Source organism: Diadema setosum, chromosome 21, assembly GCF_964275005.1.
Source record: "Diadema setosum chromosome 21, eeDiaSeto1, whole genome shotgun sequence".
Classification (NCBI taxonomy): Eukaryota; Metazoa; Echinodermata; class Echinoidea; order Diadematoida; family Diadematidae; genus Diadema; species Diadema setosum.
Window position 1 is genome coordinate 6,650,945 of NC_092705.1, and position 17,632 is coordinate 6,668,576.

At 38.3% G+C, this 17,632-nt stretch overlaps 1 protein-coding gene across 1 annotated transcript in view; it reads left to right on the forward strand.

Moving 5' to 3' along the window:
* LOC140244857 (adhesion G protein-coupled receptor E3-like) overlaps positions 1-17,632 on the forward strand; it is a 74,887-nt gene that overhangs the window by 46,693 nt on the left and 10,562 nt on the right. The window contains exons 5-12 of the mRNA XM_072324468.1: positions 116-316; positions 3,250-3,366; positions 4,487-4,674; positions 5,164-5,213; positions 6,122-6,221; positions 7,141-7,253; positions 9,191-9,290; positions 10,305-10,455. Coding sequence (XP_072180569.1) covers positions 116-316; positions 3,250-3,366; positions 4,487-4,674; positions 5,164-5,213; positions 6,122-6,221; positions 7,141-7,253; positions 9,191-9,290; positions 10,305-10,455 — 1,020 coding nt within the window. The remainder of the gene's footprint in view (positions 1-115; positions 317-3,249; positions 3,367-4,486; positions 4,675-5,163; positions 5,214-6,121; positions 6,222-7,140; positions 7,254-9,190; positions 9,291-10,304; positions 10,456-17,632) is intronic.

Genomic DNA, 17,632 nt, shown 5'->3' on the forward strand with positions numbered 1-17,632 from the left:
AACCCGGCAGGTGCGCCTATTTCGGGCTCGTTTTAGTATAAGTTGAATCAATTTCAACCTTGGATCTGATTTTAATTGCCGTTGTGAATTCGGATCCTCGTGTCTCCCTTTGCAGCTGAAGATGGGAACGAACCAATTAACTCCGTGGTCACTATGAAACTCGCCGACGACAAGAAAGCCATCCAGATCAAGCGATATAAGTTTACTGGCGGAATCACAGACGAAACACTTTCCCCTACTTGCGTTGTTCCATCTGACCAGGGAGGATCTGACCTTATGTCAGAATGCGAAATCAGCGTCGACCTCTCCTGCCCCGGTAACTTAGCCCGTTCCATGTTATACTGAATTCTGAAATGCCCATAGACTAAGTCTTAATACCCAGGTCACGAGGTTCCCGTACGAAACGGGTTAATAGATGCGACAGTCTCACAGGTGTTTTTTTTTTTTTTGTTGTTGTTTTTTGGGAGGGGGAGACAAATATGCTGACTGAAATACAAAGTGCCTTCATAACCCTTTATGTGATCATCATAACGACTCATTGTCAATAGTGTACAAGTTCGAATGCACAATACGATGTTACATAAATGGACGCATTCGTGATTGGGTGAAGTGTAATATGTTTTATTTCGCTCTTGTAGACTGGGGGCCAAGGTGAATATATGAGGTTGCACGAGGACTAATTACGCACCAGGAATGCATGTAGTCTCATCACTCAGCAAACACACACACACACACACATAAACACACACACATATATATATATATATATATACATATATATAATATATATATATATATATATATATATATATATATATATATATAAAACATTATATATTATGTATATATACACACACACACACACACACACACACACATATATATACATATATATATAGTGCGGGAAGCGGGAATAAGGGCATTCACAGACGTAGCTATCAAGTTCAACGTACGTGTAGCTTCTTTCAAAGCTTTCGGTCTTTTTAAGATCTTCATCAGGGCTGTGAAGTGATACATCTTCTCGCACTGAATAAATAATGAAGGAGCTACACTGGTTCTGTACACTGTCGGGACCCCTTCTCGCACTCTCTCTGTCTCTCACTATATAATATATATATATATATATATATATATATATATATATATATATATATATATTATACTGAAAGAAATTAGACTGAGGCGGACGTTGCTCTCGATCTTGAGTCTCCCTTTTATTCAGTCAAGCTTTCGGCCAGTCATCAGGCCTTCCTCAGGATCAGATAGTAACTATTCTGTTGGTAGATCCTGAGGAAGGCCTGATGACTGGCCGAAAGCTTGACTGAATAAAAGGGAGACTCAAGATCGAGAGCAACGTCCGCCTCAGTCCAATTTCTCTCAGTATATATGCTACCCACAATGAGGCACGTTTGGGAAGGGAACTATAGGTTTTCCCGGCCAATTTCGCACTTTTGTCAGTCTATTTGATAAAAGGTTCATTCAATTTAGCGAAAATCCTCTTCACTGCACATTCTGTCATTCAAAATTGCAACTTGTTCATTCAATTTAGCATTTCGATCAATGAAATTCGCACATGTGCCTTTCGCATTCGTAAAACGGGCATTCTAATTGGCACTTGCTCTTCAGTCATTCAAATTCGTCAGCACTGGCGGAAAATGGGATTTCAGTCATTCAATTTCACGTATGGGCAGTCAAATTCCAAACATGTTCATTCAAATTGGCGTAATGCAATTTACATTTTGAAAAGGTGAAAACCGTGGTTTATAGTGTTTAAATGTGAATTTTTGTTTCATCCACACACTGATAAGTATAGCAAAGGTATCTTTGACCCTAGATAATTCAAGTTTGTTGGTTTGTAACGCCTCTCTTCTTTTATACATGTTATCAGAACTATACATGCACCAGTATCATAGATTCACTTCACTTTCTTATGTCAAATCATGACAGTACGAGTTAGATACAGGCGTATCTCTGAAGAAGAGAGGGAAAGAATCATAGCAGCATTTGAGGGTGATAACCTTGACAAATTGATGGCTAGAGCTTATCCAAGAACTTTATTCATAATGATGATTAACGCAATATAGCACCCACCAAATGAAAATAATGAAACATGCAGATGAAAGAAAAAAATACGATGTAAATACCTCCTTCGCCCAATTAATGTCAAAATAAACAAGATTAATATATCTGTGAATGAAATAATGCTATCGAACATTTTAAACACATACACATACTTTTGAACGTACTGTTGCAAAGGTGATATCAGAATAAAGAATGAATACGAAAATATGAAATGTTAAGATGCTTGCAAACACTATCTATGATGAATGAAAATGAGAAAAAAGGAATAAATGCATTAACGTGTCTGCTAAATTGACTGCAGTAAATGCGAAATTGGATGCCCAAGAATGAATTCGAATGAACGAGCGCAGCATGTACGTGATCACGTGACTATATCATGCTAAATTGAATGAACGGTTTGCGAAGTGGTGCTTGTCTTATGAATTTGAACTGAAAAAGTGCTGATTCGAATGATGTTAAATGTAATTTGAAAGCTCCAAAATGAATTTGAATGAAAAAATTATAAAATTGAAATACCGAACATGCCATCTAGGCTAATTGTGCTAAATTGAATGCACAAATTAGGAATTGGAATGAAAAAAGTGCGAAATTGGCCGGGAAAACCTATATTTCTCGCACTATATATATATATATATATATATATATATATATATATATAATATACATGGATATATGTTTATTTTCTATTCATTCATTTATATATATATATATATATATATATATATATATATATGTATGTATAGACATTGAGTATCCGTTTTTTGCAGCTGTTATGAATAAGTTAGGGTAAATTTTGTAAAACTGTCTGAAATTCAGACTGATGGGTCTCACACGGTATTAAATTCAGGTTGTTTGATTGTGGCAGATTGATTGATATTACGTACAACATCGTAACATACGAAGTGAAATAATTGGTAATTGATATTGAATAAATGTGAATAGATTTCAACAAAACAAAACGTTAATCATCGCTGTTAGATTACCTTTTACAGTGCACTCCCCTTATAACGAACACGGTTATGACGATTTTCCGGTTACAACGAAGAAAACAAAATAATAAAACATTATCAGCTCTGTGCTCTTTTATCAATCTGATAGAGCATTTCACCCCCGCCGACGATGGTCATTTACGTAACTGACGTCGAATTTCTTGTGATTGATTGGCAGGTACTACTGTGACCTCCATCGAACCGGGGAATGCCGTACAGGCCACCGTTGTATCCGTCGATGGAGAGGCCAGCGTGTTCGTCGAAGTCGAATCGTCAACGCTAGAGCAAAACGGAGGTGAATTCCCTCGACACCGTGGCCACGAAAAAAGAAGAAGAAAAGAATTCGATATTTAAGCAAAAATAATAGTTGATTTTCGTTTTATTTATGAATAATAGCAACAGTAATAGTGATCTGAATTTCATTTCATTTCATTTCAATTCGTTTCATTTAATTTCAAATCATTTCCAACAAAAGAATAAAGAACAATATTTAAATTTGCATATGCAAATGAAATCAATGCATCTCATTTTGTGTACAATAAAAAAACATAGTTTATTGGAATACATAGGCTAACTGTATCTGAATTGTAGTAAGGAAATGTTGTTGGAAGTGGAGGGAACTGCATGCTGAAATGCCGAGCACAATGATATCGACATCGTTGATAATAGCGACAATATTCATCATCGTCATCATAATGATAACAATGATAAATGCAAAATACTTTAACTACCGTTGATAAAGATTGGAAGCTTTATTGATATATATTCCACTTACGCTAGAGTCACACACGGCCGGGTCACAAAACGGATTTGATCTGGGTGAAAATGAGCCGGATTAGTCCCGGAATGGAGGGTAATTTATGCTACTGTCACATACGGCCGGATTTCGAATCGGGTCCATAAGGAATCAAAACCGTATCGACCCGTATTAATTCCTTATCAACCCGGTTTGTCCTGTATTGACCCGTATCGAACCGTATAAGAATCCGCTTTAAATCCTTAACTGAATCCTTTTCGACCCCTATCCACCCGTGTCAACCCGCTTCGACCCGTACCGACCCGGATGTAAACCTTGTCATCATCCGTTGCATGAAGGCAATGCGGTATACGGCAAGGGTCCATACGGTTTTACGCTGCGGGTTGCAGCGGGTCGATGCGAGTCAATGCGGTTCGAACCGGGTCAATTCGGATATTAATACGGAATTGAAATCCGCGAGAAAGTTTTGATCATGACCAAAAATTTTTCACCGCCGTATCGTAGCCCCCGGAATCCATCAGGAATTGACACGGGTTACGATGCGGGTCAATGCGGGACTCTACGGCTCGAACCGGGTCGATACGTTTTTAATTCCTTATGGACCCGGTACGAAATCCGGCCGTGTGTGACTCTAGCATTACGTTGCTCATTTCTACAGTGACTGTTTTAGCCACCGTTTTCAAGCCAATGGACGAAGACAAAGACGTGCAGCTCATTGAAGGCGACTCTGTCATAGTCGAGCTGTCCTCCATGGTGATCGACATCGTGTTCGTCGACGAACTTGGTCTGAGGATTCAGCTGGGAGAGAACGAGACGATAAGCCTCACCTTCAAATCACAAAGGCCGGTTAGTAACAGTTTTCATTATCAAAGAAGAAATTACCCCCAAAGATACATGTTGACTGAGTGAATGGCGCAATAGCAGTAGAATGCATCAGTGAAAGATTGAGAAAATCGGACAATCCGTTCAAACGTTATGAATTTTTGAAGTTTTTGTGATGAGACTGCTGGATCAGAAGACTACTACGGATTTTAAAATCACACATGGACTACCATATAAAGAAAATATAAAGAAAATTAAGTATTTTTAATTTTTCCAGCATAATGAAAGATCACAAGACTTACCTCTTTCAGAAAGCAGGGGAATTACTATTACCCTGGACATATATGTCAGTAACAAGTCCAGGGAATGCGTACTTTTCATATGAAGTGATATTTTGTGGAATTTTCCTAGAAACGGGCTTGTTATTTCTGTGGAGAAAGAAAGAATAGGAGATGTCGTGAATAATCAGATAGATGCACAATTAAAATATGTTCTTATTCTGTTTCTTCATAGACTGGCTACGAAGAGAGAAAGTGCTCGTTTTACAACGAAACTAAAGAAAAGTATGTATATTCACTTTCAGCAGGCTCATATTGATAAAGACACACGCACTGCATGGTCATTCAGGTCATATTATGAGATACATAATGATCATATTTCGATATGATATAATGTATGATATGATATATTAGTATGTGATATAATGAATTACAATATGATACAATATAATATATTATATAAATTCTAACGTCACATATTCAAGGCGTAGAGTGCATCATAATGAAGTATAATCTCTCATCATCATATTATCATGTTTTCCTATCCCTCCATCTCTCCCACGCCCAAACATTCTCTAGCTATCTCCTCTCTTCACCCTGTTGACATTATCTATTAATGGGTGTGGGTCGTCCCCTTTGAAATTTACCGGTTATTATTTACGACTCATTAATCGTTTTTGCGGTGTGCTGACGAATAGAAATACCTAATGAGTGAATAAACAGTTAGGCCTACATGAATTAAGAAACGATTACACCTTGGGGTTTTCATCATGAGAAGGAAAAATGTATATAATACACTCACACCTACATGATTACCAAAAGTATATGCCATGAAAGCATCGTGATCATTACTGGTATTATTTTCATTATTATTATTATTATTTTCATTATTATTATCATTATTGTTATCATTATTATTATTATTATTATTATTATTATTATTATTATTATTATTAATATTAACTTGTTATAATGATAATTCTAACCAGCATCACTACAATTGACTGCATTATTATCATTATTACTATTACTACTACCATTATCATCATATTTCTTTCATATAACCAATATCATTAGCATTCATATTCTCATAATTATTGTTTATATTTTCAATATCATTTTTATGTCAAATAGCATAGATTTAAATGAAGAAGAATAGTACCATTATTTTTCCTGGAACTGCTCTCCTGCAGGTGGTCTACGTATGGATGCTGGGTTTCCAAGGAGAACGATACTGATGTTGTCTGTACCTGCAACCACACCACCAGCTTCGCGGTTCTCCTTCAATTTGAAGTAAAAGAACCGAAGAAGTTTATATACCACGCATAGCATTTCCGTATATAATAATTATATATATATATATATATATATATATATATATATATATATATATATATTTACATACCGTGCGTGTATATGTGTTGTATGTAAGTATGTGTGAATGTATATTGTATCTATGTATATAAAGTATTGTATACATTAAAATGAGCAAATAAGTTGCAAAAGGCTTGGATCGTCTGAGCAAACATGTCTGTCACTTGCATTGGCGTTACACAATGCGATCCACACTACAAATCTTTCTATTGGAAGAGTGTTTTATGTTGGACATAATTGAAAGAACGGTTCCATGACATTTGCTCTTGCAGCAATTGCTCCCATGAAATATATGCACGCTAAGCAAAACATAAATTCTACCCACTCACATAACCCTAATCCTCACATCAAACTAAAACTAAACCCTATCACAACACAACCCTAACCCTAAACTTGAGTCCTTGAAAAAATAAGACCGGAGTTACCGCAGGAGTAAGTGTCGTGTCACCGTAAAGAACACTGAATCTCAAAATTTCACGTGAGTTGGTGCTTCCTCTTCAGTGCCAAATAACGTAAGGACAGGATCGGTTTTTTGTTTTTGTTTTTGTTTTTTGTTTTTTGCAACTGATTGACAAATTGCCCTCCATCGACGTAAACAAGCACTGAATTGATCAACGAATTGATCAACGATTACAGCAGACATGTTAAGACATCATCTTTCATCTCATTCTTGATCAATTGCATCTCCCGCATTACCCCTTGTTTTGCCACGGCCTTTTATACCCCTCTCCTCCCCCCCCCCCCCCCATTTCCTGTTTACGGGCTTTGCGAATATTTGTAAAGATATACCGGTATAGTTTAGTAATGGATTATATGTCTTTTCACTTTTCAAACTCAGGACTGCTCCATAAGGGGCACGAATCTCTACCTTCAGACCCTCTTCACAAGGTTCTTCAACGCCCTCTCCATCGGCGCGATGGTTCTCACTGTCGTTGTCTTCGTCTTTCTCAAGTAAGAACTTAAGCATAACTTGCATGTTTATATCATTCATATAATAGTGATGATGATGATGCTGATGATCATAATGATCATGATCATGATCATGAAGATGATGATGCTGATGATGATGATGGTGACTATGATGTTGTTGATGATGATGATGATGATGATGATGGTGATGATGGTGGTGATGATTAGGATGACATTGAGTTACTAATGTTCTTTGACAGGGTCATGTTATCATTTTCATCATTACCAAATATTCATTCATTATTCATATTCATTATGAAGGACATAGTGGGTCAAACCTTTTATTCACGGATGAACGCGCAGTGCGGGATTGGAATCCTAACACGTCCGGTCGAAGAATCTATACATAATCCACTTAAAATCAGGTTCCAACAGTGATAATATAAACAAATGATACAAATCAGTACCTTAGGAACAGTCTAACACACCCGAGGTCATGCATGCATGTCACGACCTCGATGTCCACGAGTCATACAGCACACGAGTCATGCAACCCAGGAGTAATACAGCCCACGAGTTACACAGCCCACGAGTCATACAGTCCACAGGTCATGCAGCCCACGAATCATACAACCCAGGAGTCATACAGCCCACGAGCTAGACACTAAGTGAACAAGGCCCATTAGTTCGACATGAAGTAAAATAGGCCAACGAACTGTACGGACCACCAGCTCGACACTAGGCAAATGAGGTCCATGAGCTCGACACAAGGCACACACAGCTCGAGAGTCCGACACTAGGTAAAAAGAGACGGACATTACATCACGTTGCTCTATGTACGCAGTGTCGGTCTGTGGGCCTTTTTTTGCATAGTGTCAGATTCATGGGCTTTGTTAGCCTAGTGTTGGATTCATGGGCTTTATTTTCCTAGTGTCGAACTCGTGGGCTGTATGACTCAGGGACCTCTTTTTCAATGTAGAGCTCGTGGGCTGTGTGGTCCGTGGGTGTCGGGCTCGTGGGCTGTATGACTTGTGGGTGTCGAGTTCATGAGATGACCCCGAGGCAATAACCGAGGGCCTTTGGACTGTTTCGAAGGTACCTCGTGCGGGTAGTTATACTAGTGAAAGAACGAAATGACATGTACAAATTTGCTTCATAACATGATGAAGCAGAACCTTGTCGTTTGATAAATCATCCTCATTGCGAGTGAATAAAACGATGAAATCTCGCCTTGCTCCCACTGCGTCGTGAAAGTGCCAATGACAAGTCATTATACCTAACTGATTACAGATCACAAGCAAAATTACGTGGTTAGCAAAATAAATGTCTGCTCATGTGTACGTTCTCAACAAATCATTTGATAAGGATCTGTTCAATCATTTTTTAAAATATGATAACAATAATAAAAAGCACTTGTAATGCGCCATCCATCTAGTGAACTATTCTCAGGCGCAAAATGCGCTGAATGTATTAAAAAAAAACCAAATAGTTTTATAAATAGATTTATCCGCATGCTTTAATTTTCTCCTAAGAATCTAACAATATTTATCTATTTATTTCTTTTATTGTCACACTCATTAGACAACCTTTATAGATACTCTCCCCTTTCCAATTCCTTTTGTACCCTCGATGTAAACAGTATTGTACACTGTGCAACAGAAATACAGTTAAGTTTATTTCTCTAATTGTTTCTGACATTGCTTTGTATTTGTGTGATTCATATTACTATTCGTAATTCTATTTTTGTATATGGGTTTAATAGGGCGCCATTGTAAAGCAATTAGCAAACTGAATGTGCCTACCCTGTATTTGTTTAAAGAAAACATGAATACACTATAACTAAATGATCATGAATGATATTTATGTTCATATAATAATATTTAGTGAAATTCAGAGCTAAGTGCCCATGTACTGACGACAAAATTTTGAAGTCAAATCCTCTCAAGATTTGATTGGTTGATTTTCACATTGAATTGCAGACTGTACAGCTCTGACCAGGTCAAAGTTCACATCTCCCTGGCCATATCCCTGGCTCTCACCCAGACTGTCATGCTGTTCATGGATCAAACGCACAATGATGTAAGTGCCTATAGTGGTCGTCCGATAAGGAGCTCTTGTCTTCAGTTCACTCACGCAATTTATATGATAATGCCATTTTTATATTTCACTCAAGTTCAAAAAAGAAAAGAAATGTGGAAGATGCCTAATAAGTACTTTAAAAGATCCCTGTTTATGGTTAATGAAACAGTTCCGTGCTTGTGAGGACCGAACGATCCCAAAACTTTGTCTTAGATCAGTGGAACTAAACTTAAAGGTCCAGTTTACCTTTGGGAGCAGTGATTTCAAAAATGTTCAAGATATCACATTTGATGCATATGTGTTGGTCTGTTGTATCACAAAACATCCTACCATATAAAATTTTTGCAATAAAGCCTAAAGTATGAGGAGATATCAGCATTTTCTCAATAAACCATAACTGTATACGGTTTAGTCTGGAAGCATTCTTATTATAACTATTGTTCACATTTTGTGTATTTAACAGTACTTAACATCGATTATATGGTGGTTGTTTCTATCCCTAACTCACGTTTTAGAACTATTTTAAAGCACTAGTGTTGGGTTTTTGTTTCGTCTGCAAATGGTAAATTATGCCTTTAAGATTTGAAATTAGAGCTTCGTGAAACAGTCCCTAAGTTTAGACAATGATGGCCAATAACATAGACAATGCTTAAAAGGTTCGTCGTCCATCCAGTGTAATACATAAGTGCATTCATACTACCAAGTAAATTACGTTAAAAATACACGGAGAATAAAAGAACGAAACAAATCTACAAAAGGCAACAATAAAAGACCAAATACACAAGAAGAGTCCGAACCTATCCCCTGGCCTCAGATGGGATTAATTTTACCTCTAACGGTTGAACCTTGGTTAGGATTTAAAAAGACAAATTGATAAGGGAATGTAACATACTTAAGTTTATACTCATGTGGTACTCATCCGTGTTTGTTGTAAGTAACGTTTGTTGCTGATTTGAAGTAAGGTTATTTGAACTGTCAAAAATGAAAAGGCCCATCTCGTAAATGCTATCTCAGGTGCTGTGTACAGCGATAGCCGGGATCATGCACTACCTTCTCAGCGTCTACGCCGTGAACATGCTTCAGGAGGGGATTCTGTTGCACCGCAAAGCCTCCCGCACCCACAAGGGACCGGTTAAAGGATGGGTCATCATCCTCACTGCTTGGGGTGAATCTTGTCGCCATCTTGTTCTCTAGCTCTCCATCCCTCCCCCCCCCCCCCCCCACTGCTCCCCCCCCCCCTCCCCTCTCTCTCTCTCTTTATCTTTCCTTTAAATGTTCATCTACCAATCCATCAGCCTTCTTTCCAGAAAGTTATAATTTTATTGTTTATTTCCTCATTTCTCTCTCCCTACGTACTCCTCTCTACCAGTCTATCATTTTCTCTTTCATGTCGACTTATACCGTAAATGTAATTTGCCTTTATTATCCTACAGTGTTTTACGGTTTTTGCAATCAAACAAAGGGAAAGACTTGGTGCAGGTTTGCTCATAAGAATCAAAATACTCGACATCGTAGTATGAGACGCACCTTAATTGTGACCGAAATCTAAGAAAACAATCATGATGAGTTCATTGCAAACTAGTTTGTTTGTTTGTTTGTTTGTTGTTTTTATCATTATCTAAAGCTTTAAATGTGGTTATCAATCACAGTTAACTTCACTTTCATAAGTTGAATCTTTAAAGGTACTGGAGAAAATCCTTCGACTTAACGTGAAGTTCGGCTTTTAGTAGAGCAGATAAGCCCTCAAAATCATGTGAATTGTGCAAAATTTGACTAAAGCATGAAACTTTCACCAGTGTTAGTACATACCATAAGATTTATTTTAAGATCGGGAGGTAAGTCTGATTTGACCTCTGATGACCTCCAGAGGTCAATGTACTTTAGATATCAGAAAATCGATGTTTTTAGACATTTGCGAATGATATATGTGGTTATGTTGCACTAAACATGCATTTATACCACAGAGAAATCATTTCCAGATTCAACAGAGCACTGACAGGTTTTTACCTTTGACCTCTGATGACCTCCAGAGGTCAATGAACTTTAAATATCAAAATATCGATGTTTCTAGACATTTGTGAATGATATATGTGGTTATGATTCACTAAACATGCATCTATACTTCAGGGAAACCATTTTCTGATTTCACAGAGCATTGACAGGTTTCTACCTTTGACCTCTGATGACCTTGAGAGGTCAATGACCTCAGAATATCAGATTATTGAAGTATGACTTTATTGGTGAAAGGTCAAACATGGTAAAGATGTACAAAACAAGCATATCTGTGTACAATGACATCGTCTTCATATTCCAAGGTACACAGACGAGTTTCTGCCTTTGACCTCTGATGATCTCGAGCGGTCAATGACCTCTAAATATCAGAATAGTTTGCCATCATCAATGGTAAACATGATGATGTTCTAGAGAGCACTCGTAGGCCCTGCTTTATTATTTGTATTAACGAGCCATTACCGTTCACCTATGAAAATCACACAAGGTCAAATACCTCGAATGAAATGTGAGGATGTTAATATTGATATTGCGATAGTTAATAGTTAATAATTGTTTATAATGTAGGGCTTTACAAACCATGCATTTCTGTTACCAAAAAAGTGGCTACTCATTCCGCAGAACTTTTCAGGTAATTATCTAAGTCGGGTATGTGCACAGAGCAAGGGGTGTCGATCTGTTTTCACGTGGGGGGGGGGGAATTGGAAAATATGTAAAAGCATAAGTTCATGGTGCAAAGGAATGAAGCGGAGGGGGAGGGGAGGATGTGGGTGGGGGATTGGATTTTTGCAGATTTAGACCTGAAATCAGTGATTCAGTGTAGCTCTTGTTTAATGTGTGCGTCATCACTTATACGGAAGTTGATGGGGTGTGGGCGCATCTCACCTACCCTCCTCCCAAAGACGAAGTTTTTTTTTTTTAAGAATCTGATGCATACGTTTTGGGGAATATTTAGAACATTATGGATCACCAAGGTGTACTAAGTCTATATGGATGGGAACCCAGCAAGCGCAGCATTGGCGAGGGTAGGGTATTCCACTCCCATTCGAGAGAGCTCTTGTATTTTGAGAAATGAGATTCAACGACCTGGCACACAGGCACTTTTGAAGGAATACCTCGAAATTTGTATCAAAAAGGTGTAGTAAGTCAGCCATCTATGGAGGGAGACCAATCGACAGAAGGATGTGGGTGGAGGTATCCCCCTCCCACATTATGGAGCTTTTGCATTCTTTTGTTTGCAATTCAATGATCTCGTGCCACTCTTGGTTGAACTACCATTTTGAAAAAAAAAAAGTCCATACCCAAATGTGTAGCCATAATCAATGCATGGAGGAGAGGTTGATACAGCGAGAGGAGGGTATGAAAGGGGCTGTCCCCCAATCCTTCCCATGCGAGGGAGCCTTTGCAGTAAGAATAGAAATGTAAAAAAAAAAAAATCTAGTATACACATTTATGATGGAATATTTGGGAAATTATCAGTAAAAGGAGTGTACCAAATCTAAGGGTAGAAACCGAGGAGGGATTGTTAATTGAAAGATACACTATACCCCCTCCAACAAGAGGGATTTTCTTTAATATGTCGGAACTGAAATTAAAGATCTAGTACATACTTTGTGATGATATAGAACAATTAAAAATGGGACAAAAGCACTGAGCGTATATGGAAGGGGACATAACGAAAGGTAGTGTGGGGGAGGGGGTATGCAAAGGAGATTCTGCCTTTTAATCTGGTGCATACTATAGCTAAAATGTTCAGTGACAATTCATTTTCTGTCAAAAAAAAATCTCCATCTCAGGAAATACTTGGAGGCAAAGTTTTATGTCCCCACCATTCCCCCTCCCATATCTTCTCGGGAGGCGGGGCAAATGCCTCTTGCCCTCCAAAATGAACAATCGTGCATATATAGGAAAGCCTTTTCATCTTTGGAATTCAAATAAAAATATCTCTTAAAAACATTTTTCATAGAATAAGGGAAATCATCATTCCCCAAAGTATGTTATATCTGTGGAAGGAACCAAACAGGGGGAAGGAGTCTATCGAAAGGAGATATCCCCTCTCACAGAAGGGAGATTTTGCATTTCAGAATTAAATTTTGACAATCCGATGCACACTTAAAGTGAAAAACTTGGGCAGTTTTCTGTCTAAAAAGCAAAAAGCAAAAAACAACAACAAAAACTAACAACAACAAAACATAGTCCACATCTCAGAATTTAATGGGGTGGGGGTCAACTATCCTTGCCACCACCCCACCCCTCATCCAAACTGATGCCCCGGTATGTGCATGTGTTTTATTCCACTTGTTGAAAAGAAGAGAAAGTTTTAAGAAACAATATTGTTCAGTGGTCGCTATCCCAGTCAAGTAAATTGTTTATCAATAAGGTGATTTCCTTCACCTGTATACCTTAAGATGATGTAGGCCTGGTATTTGCCTTGCACGTTATTACATCTATTTCTTTTTTAGTATTCTCGTTTATATTTTGATGTGAAAGTTGTTTACTTTGCCAAGATTTTATTTGTACATAGAAAAAATAATCCAAGACTGAAAATGAAACTGATACAATATTTAATAATTGACATGATGCACATATTGTGTATTTCTATAGCAATAAAAGTGAGCAATTCAAAAGGCGTGTACTCATTTCACATGAACATTAGCGATGATCCTCTGACCTCTGGAGGATATTGAAAGATATGCATCAAAATGTAAGAATATTGATGTCTGGTCTCATTGGTTTGTAATGGCCAGCTGCTTATGAAATAATAATTATATTTAAAAGAAATGCATTTTGTGTGTGTGTGTGTGTGTGTGTGTGTGTGTCTGTGTGTGTGTGTGTCCAAAATTGTATGCAGAGTATTCCACACACAGTTCAATTTTGACTTCCATCTAGGACAATGAGCGGTTACTTTTTTCTCAACTACACTGTAATATCAAAATCTATTGAAAAAACACGGTGTTGGCTGGGTCTAACACATTATCATTCCTTTTCGTTGGAGATTCATGCGGGATGGTCAAAACAAACATAAAAAACAGATATCTCAGACCTAATCGTTATAACAAAGCATCATATCCTCATATACCCAACCCAACCCTCTATGCCCAGACAATGTAAACGGTAAATTGGCACCTCGTCTACACCCACCCTGTCCACTGTCCACCTAGTCTAATGCCATCTTGTCTAAACTCACTTCGTCTACTACCAACTCGTCTATCAACCATTTTGTCTATATGCCAATTAGTCTAATTGTCATTTCGTCTACTAGCCATTTTATCTAATGTCCAATTTGTCTAAGTCACATTTCGTCTAACACCCATTATGTCTATTGACCATTTCGTCTATTAATCATAAGGTCTATGAATAAAATAGTCTACAGCTCATTTTGTCTAATAGCCAATTGGTCTACAACTCATTGTCTAATAGTCAATTAGTCTAATAACCAGTCAGTCTACTCCCAACTGGTCTACTACCAACTGGTCTCCTCCCAATTGGTCTACTCCCAACTGGTCTACACCCAATTGGTCTACTCCCAACTCGTCTACTCCCAATTGGTCTACTCCCAATTCGTCTACACCCAAGTGGTCTACTCCCAACTCGTCTACTCCCAACTAGTCTACACCCAACTGGTCTACACCCAACTCGTCTACTGCCAACTCATCTACTGCCAACTAGTCTACTGCCAACTAGACTACTCCCAACTGGTCTACTACTAGTTATATATTTTTTTTTTTTTTGTTATTTAAGTCTACTTCATCCAGTTTCTTTTTTCCCAGTGAAATAGGAAACAACCTACTGCATCTCTCTCACAGTTACTGTAACCACATCCCAGCACTACATACATGTGTACATGTAAACGTAAACACACACACACACACACACACACACACACGCACACACACACACACACATACACAAACGAAACACATTACTAGTACACGCGAGCATCCGGTGTCAATCCATCCAACTACACGCCCACATCGCGCGGATCGTTAGTACCTTCACTAGTGTACCAAACGCAATGAACGCAACTCGATAATTCCTCATTCGGGATCCCGCCAAGATTGCTGCATGCATGTAGTTTGCAGGCACAAACCCTTGTTGGTCGTATTAGGAGTCTGCATTTGCTAAGACTAATACACGCACCACTGCACTGCAGCCTCTCCCAACAAAGGTTTCTACAGACTTCTAAAAACAGTTTCTCACGGTGAAAATCAAACTCCATCCTCTACCCATGTGATTAGTTGCTTTCCAATGTCCATCACCATCTATTGGGACTTGCCTGGCAACACCCAATAACTGGATAATTAGGGAAACAGATTAGGCAGATATCACAAGTCCATGGGTGAAATAAAAACAACACTGGTCAGACAACCCTTCCTCCATGGATACCAGTGCACCAAATTCCAAGGGGTGTATAAGGTGACAGTAGTCAGTACAGTAGTCAGTACAATCATCTTTAACCCTTATACAGTATCTGGCTCTTCTGTAAACCATGGAGTAACATATGCAGACATAATAATGTGGATTCATTCACGTGTAAACCATGAAATGACTAAAATGTAATGAGATATTTGGGGGCATTATTTATTTTCTGAACAAGATTTCAAGGCATGTTTCAACTTTTTGTAACAATTAATGAGATTCCCCTTATATGACTATCAAAAGCATAGGCCTACATACTATTGTATTACGAGGAATTAAACTACCCCATGGACTTACTTGGAGCTTTAGAATATCCTTTGTCAACAGAGAGAGACATCCAAACCTTTGCAGTGCCGACTAAGATCTGCCATGGAACTGATTGGTATTGGTTCTGCATCATTGACATCAGATCTCGTTTCCTATTCTCCTCCTCCTCCTCCTTCTTCTTCTTCTTCTTCTTCTTCTTCTTCTTCTTCTTCTTCTTCTTCTTCATTATACTGTGTAGTCTTGTGATATTCTGCCATGCAGCCTTTTCTTAATTGGTTAAAGAAGGTATCCAAAGAGCTATATGAAGCAAAAAACAACAAACAAATGCAAAAACAAAAAGAGAGACATATGTATCTCTAATAACAGAGCTGAATATTGAGTATCTATCTCCTGAAGTGTTTCAAAGAGATACAAGAGACAGTGGCCGAGAGTAGCCGCCACCTTTTTTCAGAGTAGGCCTACTTTGTGTTCTTGCAAATGATGCCTGACATTTTTGGTCATTTGCCCTTTTTGAAGAATGCAGCAATAGAGCCACAACTTCCTGCGGAGTGGATATTGTGGGGTTCTTGATGCAGAACATCATCGCTGAATTTGCCTGTGCTGTACTTTCTTACAGGGATTGCCATTGTAGTTTTGTTTTGTTTTGCTTTGTTTTGTTTTTCAAGTATGGCGGTAACACTGCTTGTTTTGCATATGATGGTCATTGCAGCTAAAGAGTGCGTATCTTCTCTGGATCATTCCAAACTTCATGATGTTTCACCTGGGTGAATGGATCCCAGATGATGCATGCATATTCCAGGACAGTCCTGAGCGGCATGGAGTAGCAAATCACCTGAACTTTATGATACTCGTATCTTCGTCTGGAGAGAGTCTTTGGTTGAAGTATAACCTTTTTAAGCTGCTGTGGCGATTTGATTCCAGCTGAGCCTCCTATTGGAACTCCAAAATATTTTGCACAATCCGCTTTTTCCATGGTTTGCCATGAAGGCTTATCTATTCCCTGGGTAGGTCTCGGATGGCAATAGCTAGTTGCAATACACTGGATTACTTCATGTGGAATGCATGTTGGGCCTCACAGTATGTCGAAGTTTTCAAAATGGTCCATAATGTCGCAGCTGTGGACTGTATACTCCAGGACCATGAGTCATTCATCGCAGTCATACTGTAACAACCCACCAGCTTTACACTGGCCAATACAGGCCCACCAGCTGGAAACTATGCAAATATTGCCCATGAGCTTGACACTTAGGCAAACCAGTCCCATAAAGAGTCCGACAAATGGGGGAAAAAATCTATGAGATTTACACTGAATAGATTAAACACTCTGTATATCAGTCTCGTGGGCCTTGTTTTCCTCGAGTGTCGAGATAATGACCATATTTGCCTATATTTGCTAGTCTTCATAACTAACCCAAAGATAACAGTTATATTTGAGGTCACTGCCATCACTCAAGAAACTTAAGCTTTATTTCTGAAGTAATTGACCTCTCACAATTCAGAGACCTGTTACTATAAACCAATGCTCTGTGGAATATGCATAGGCCTACATACTTTGATCAAAACGTCAATGCGTGATTTGTACATGATTAAGCATTTACGATTACACCAATGAAGCCAAACATCAATACAGGTAAGCCTACACATGT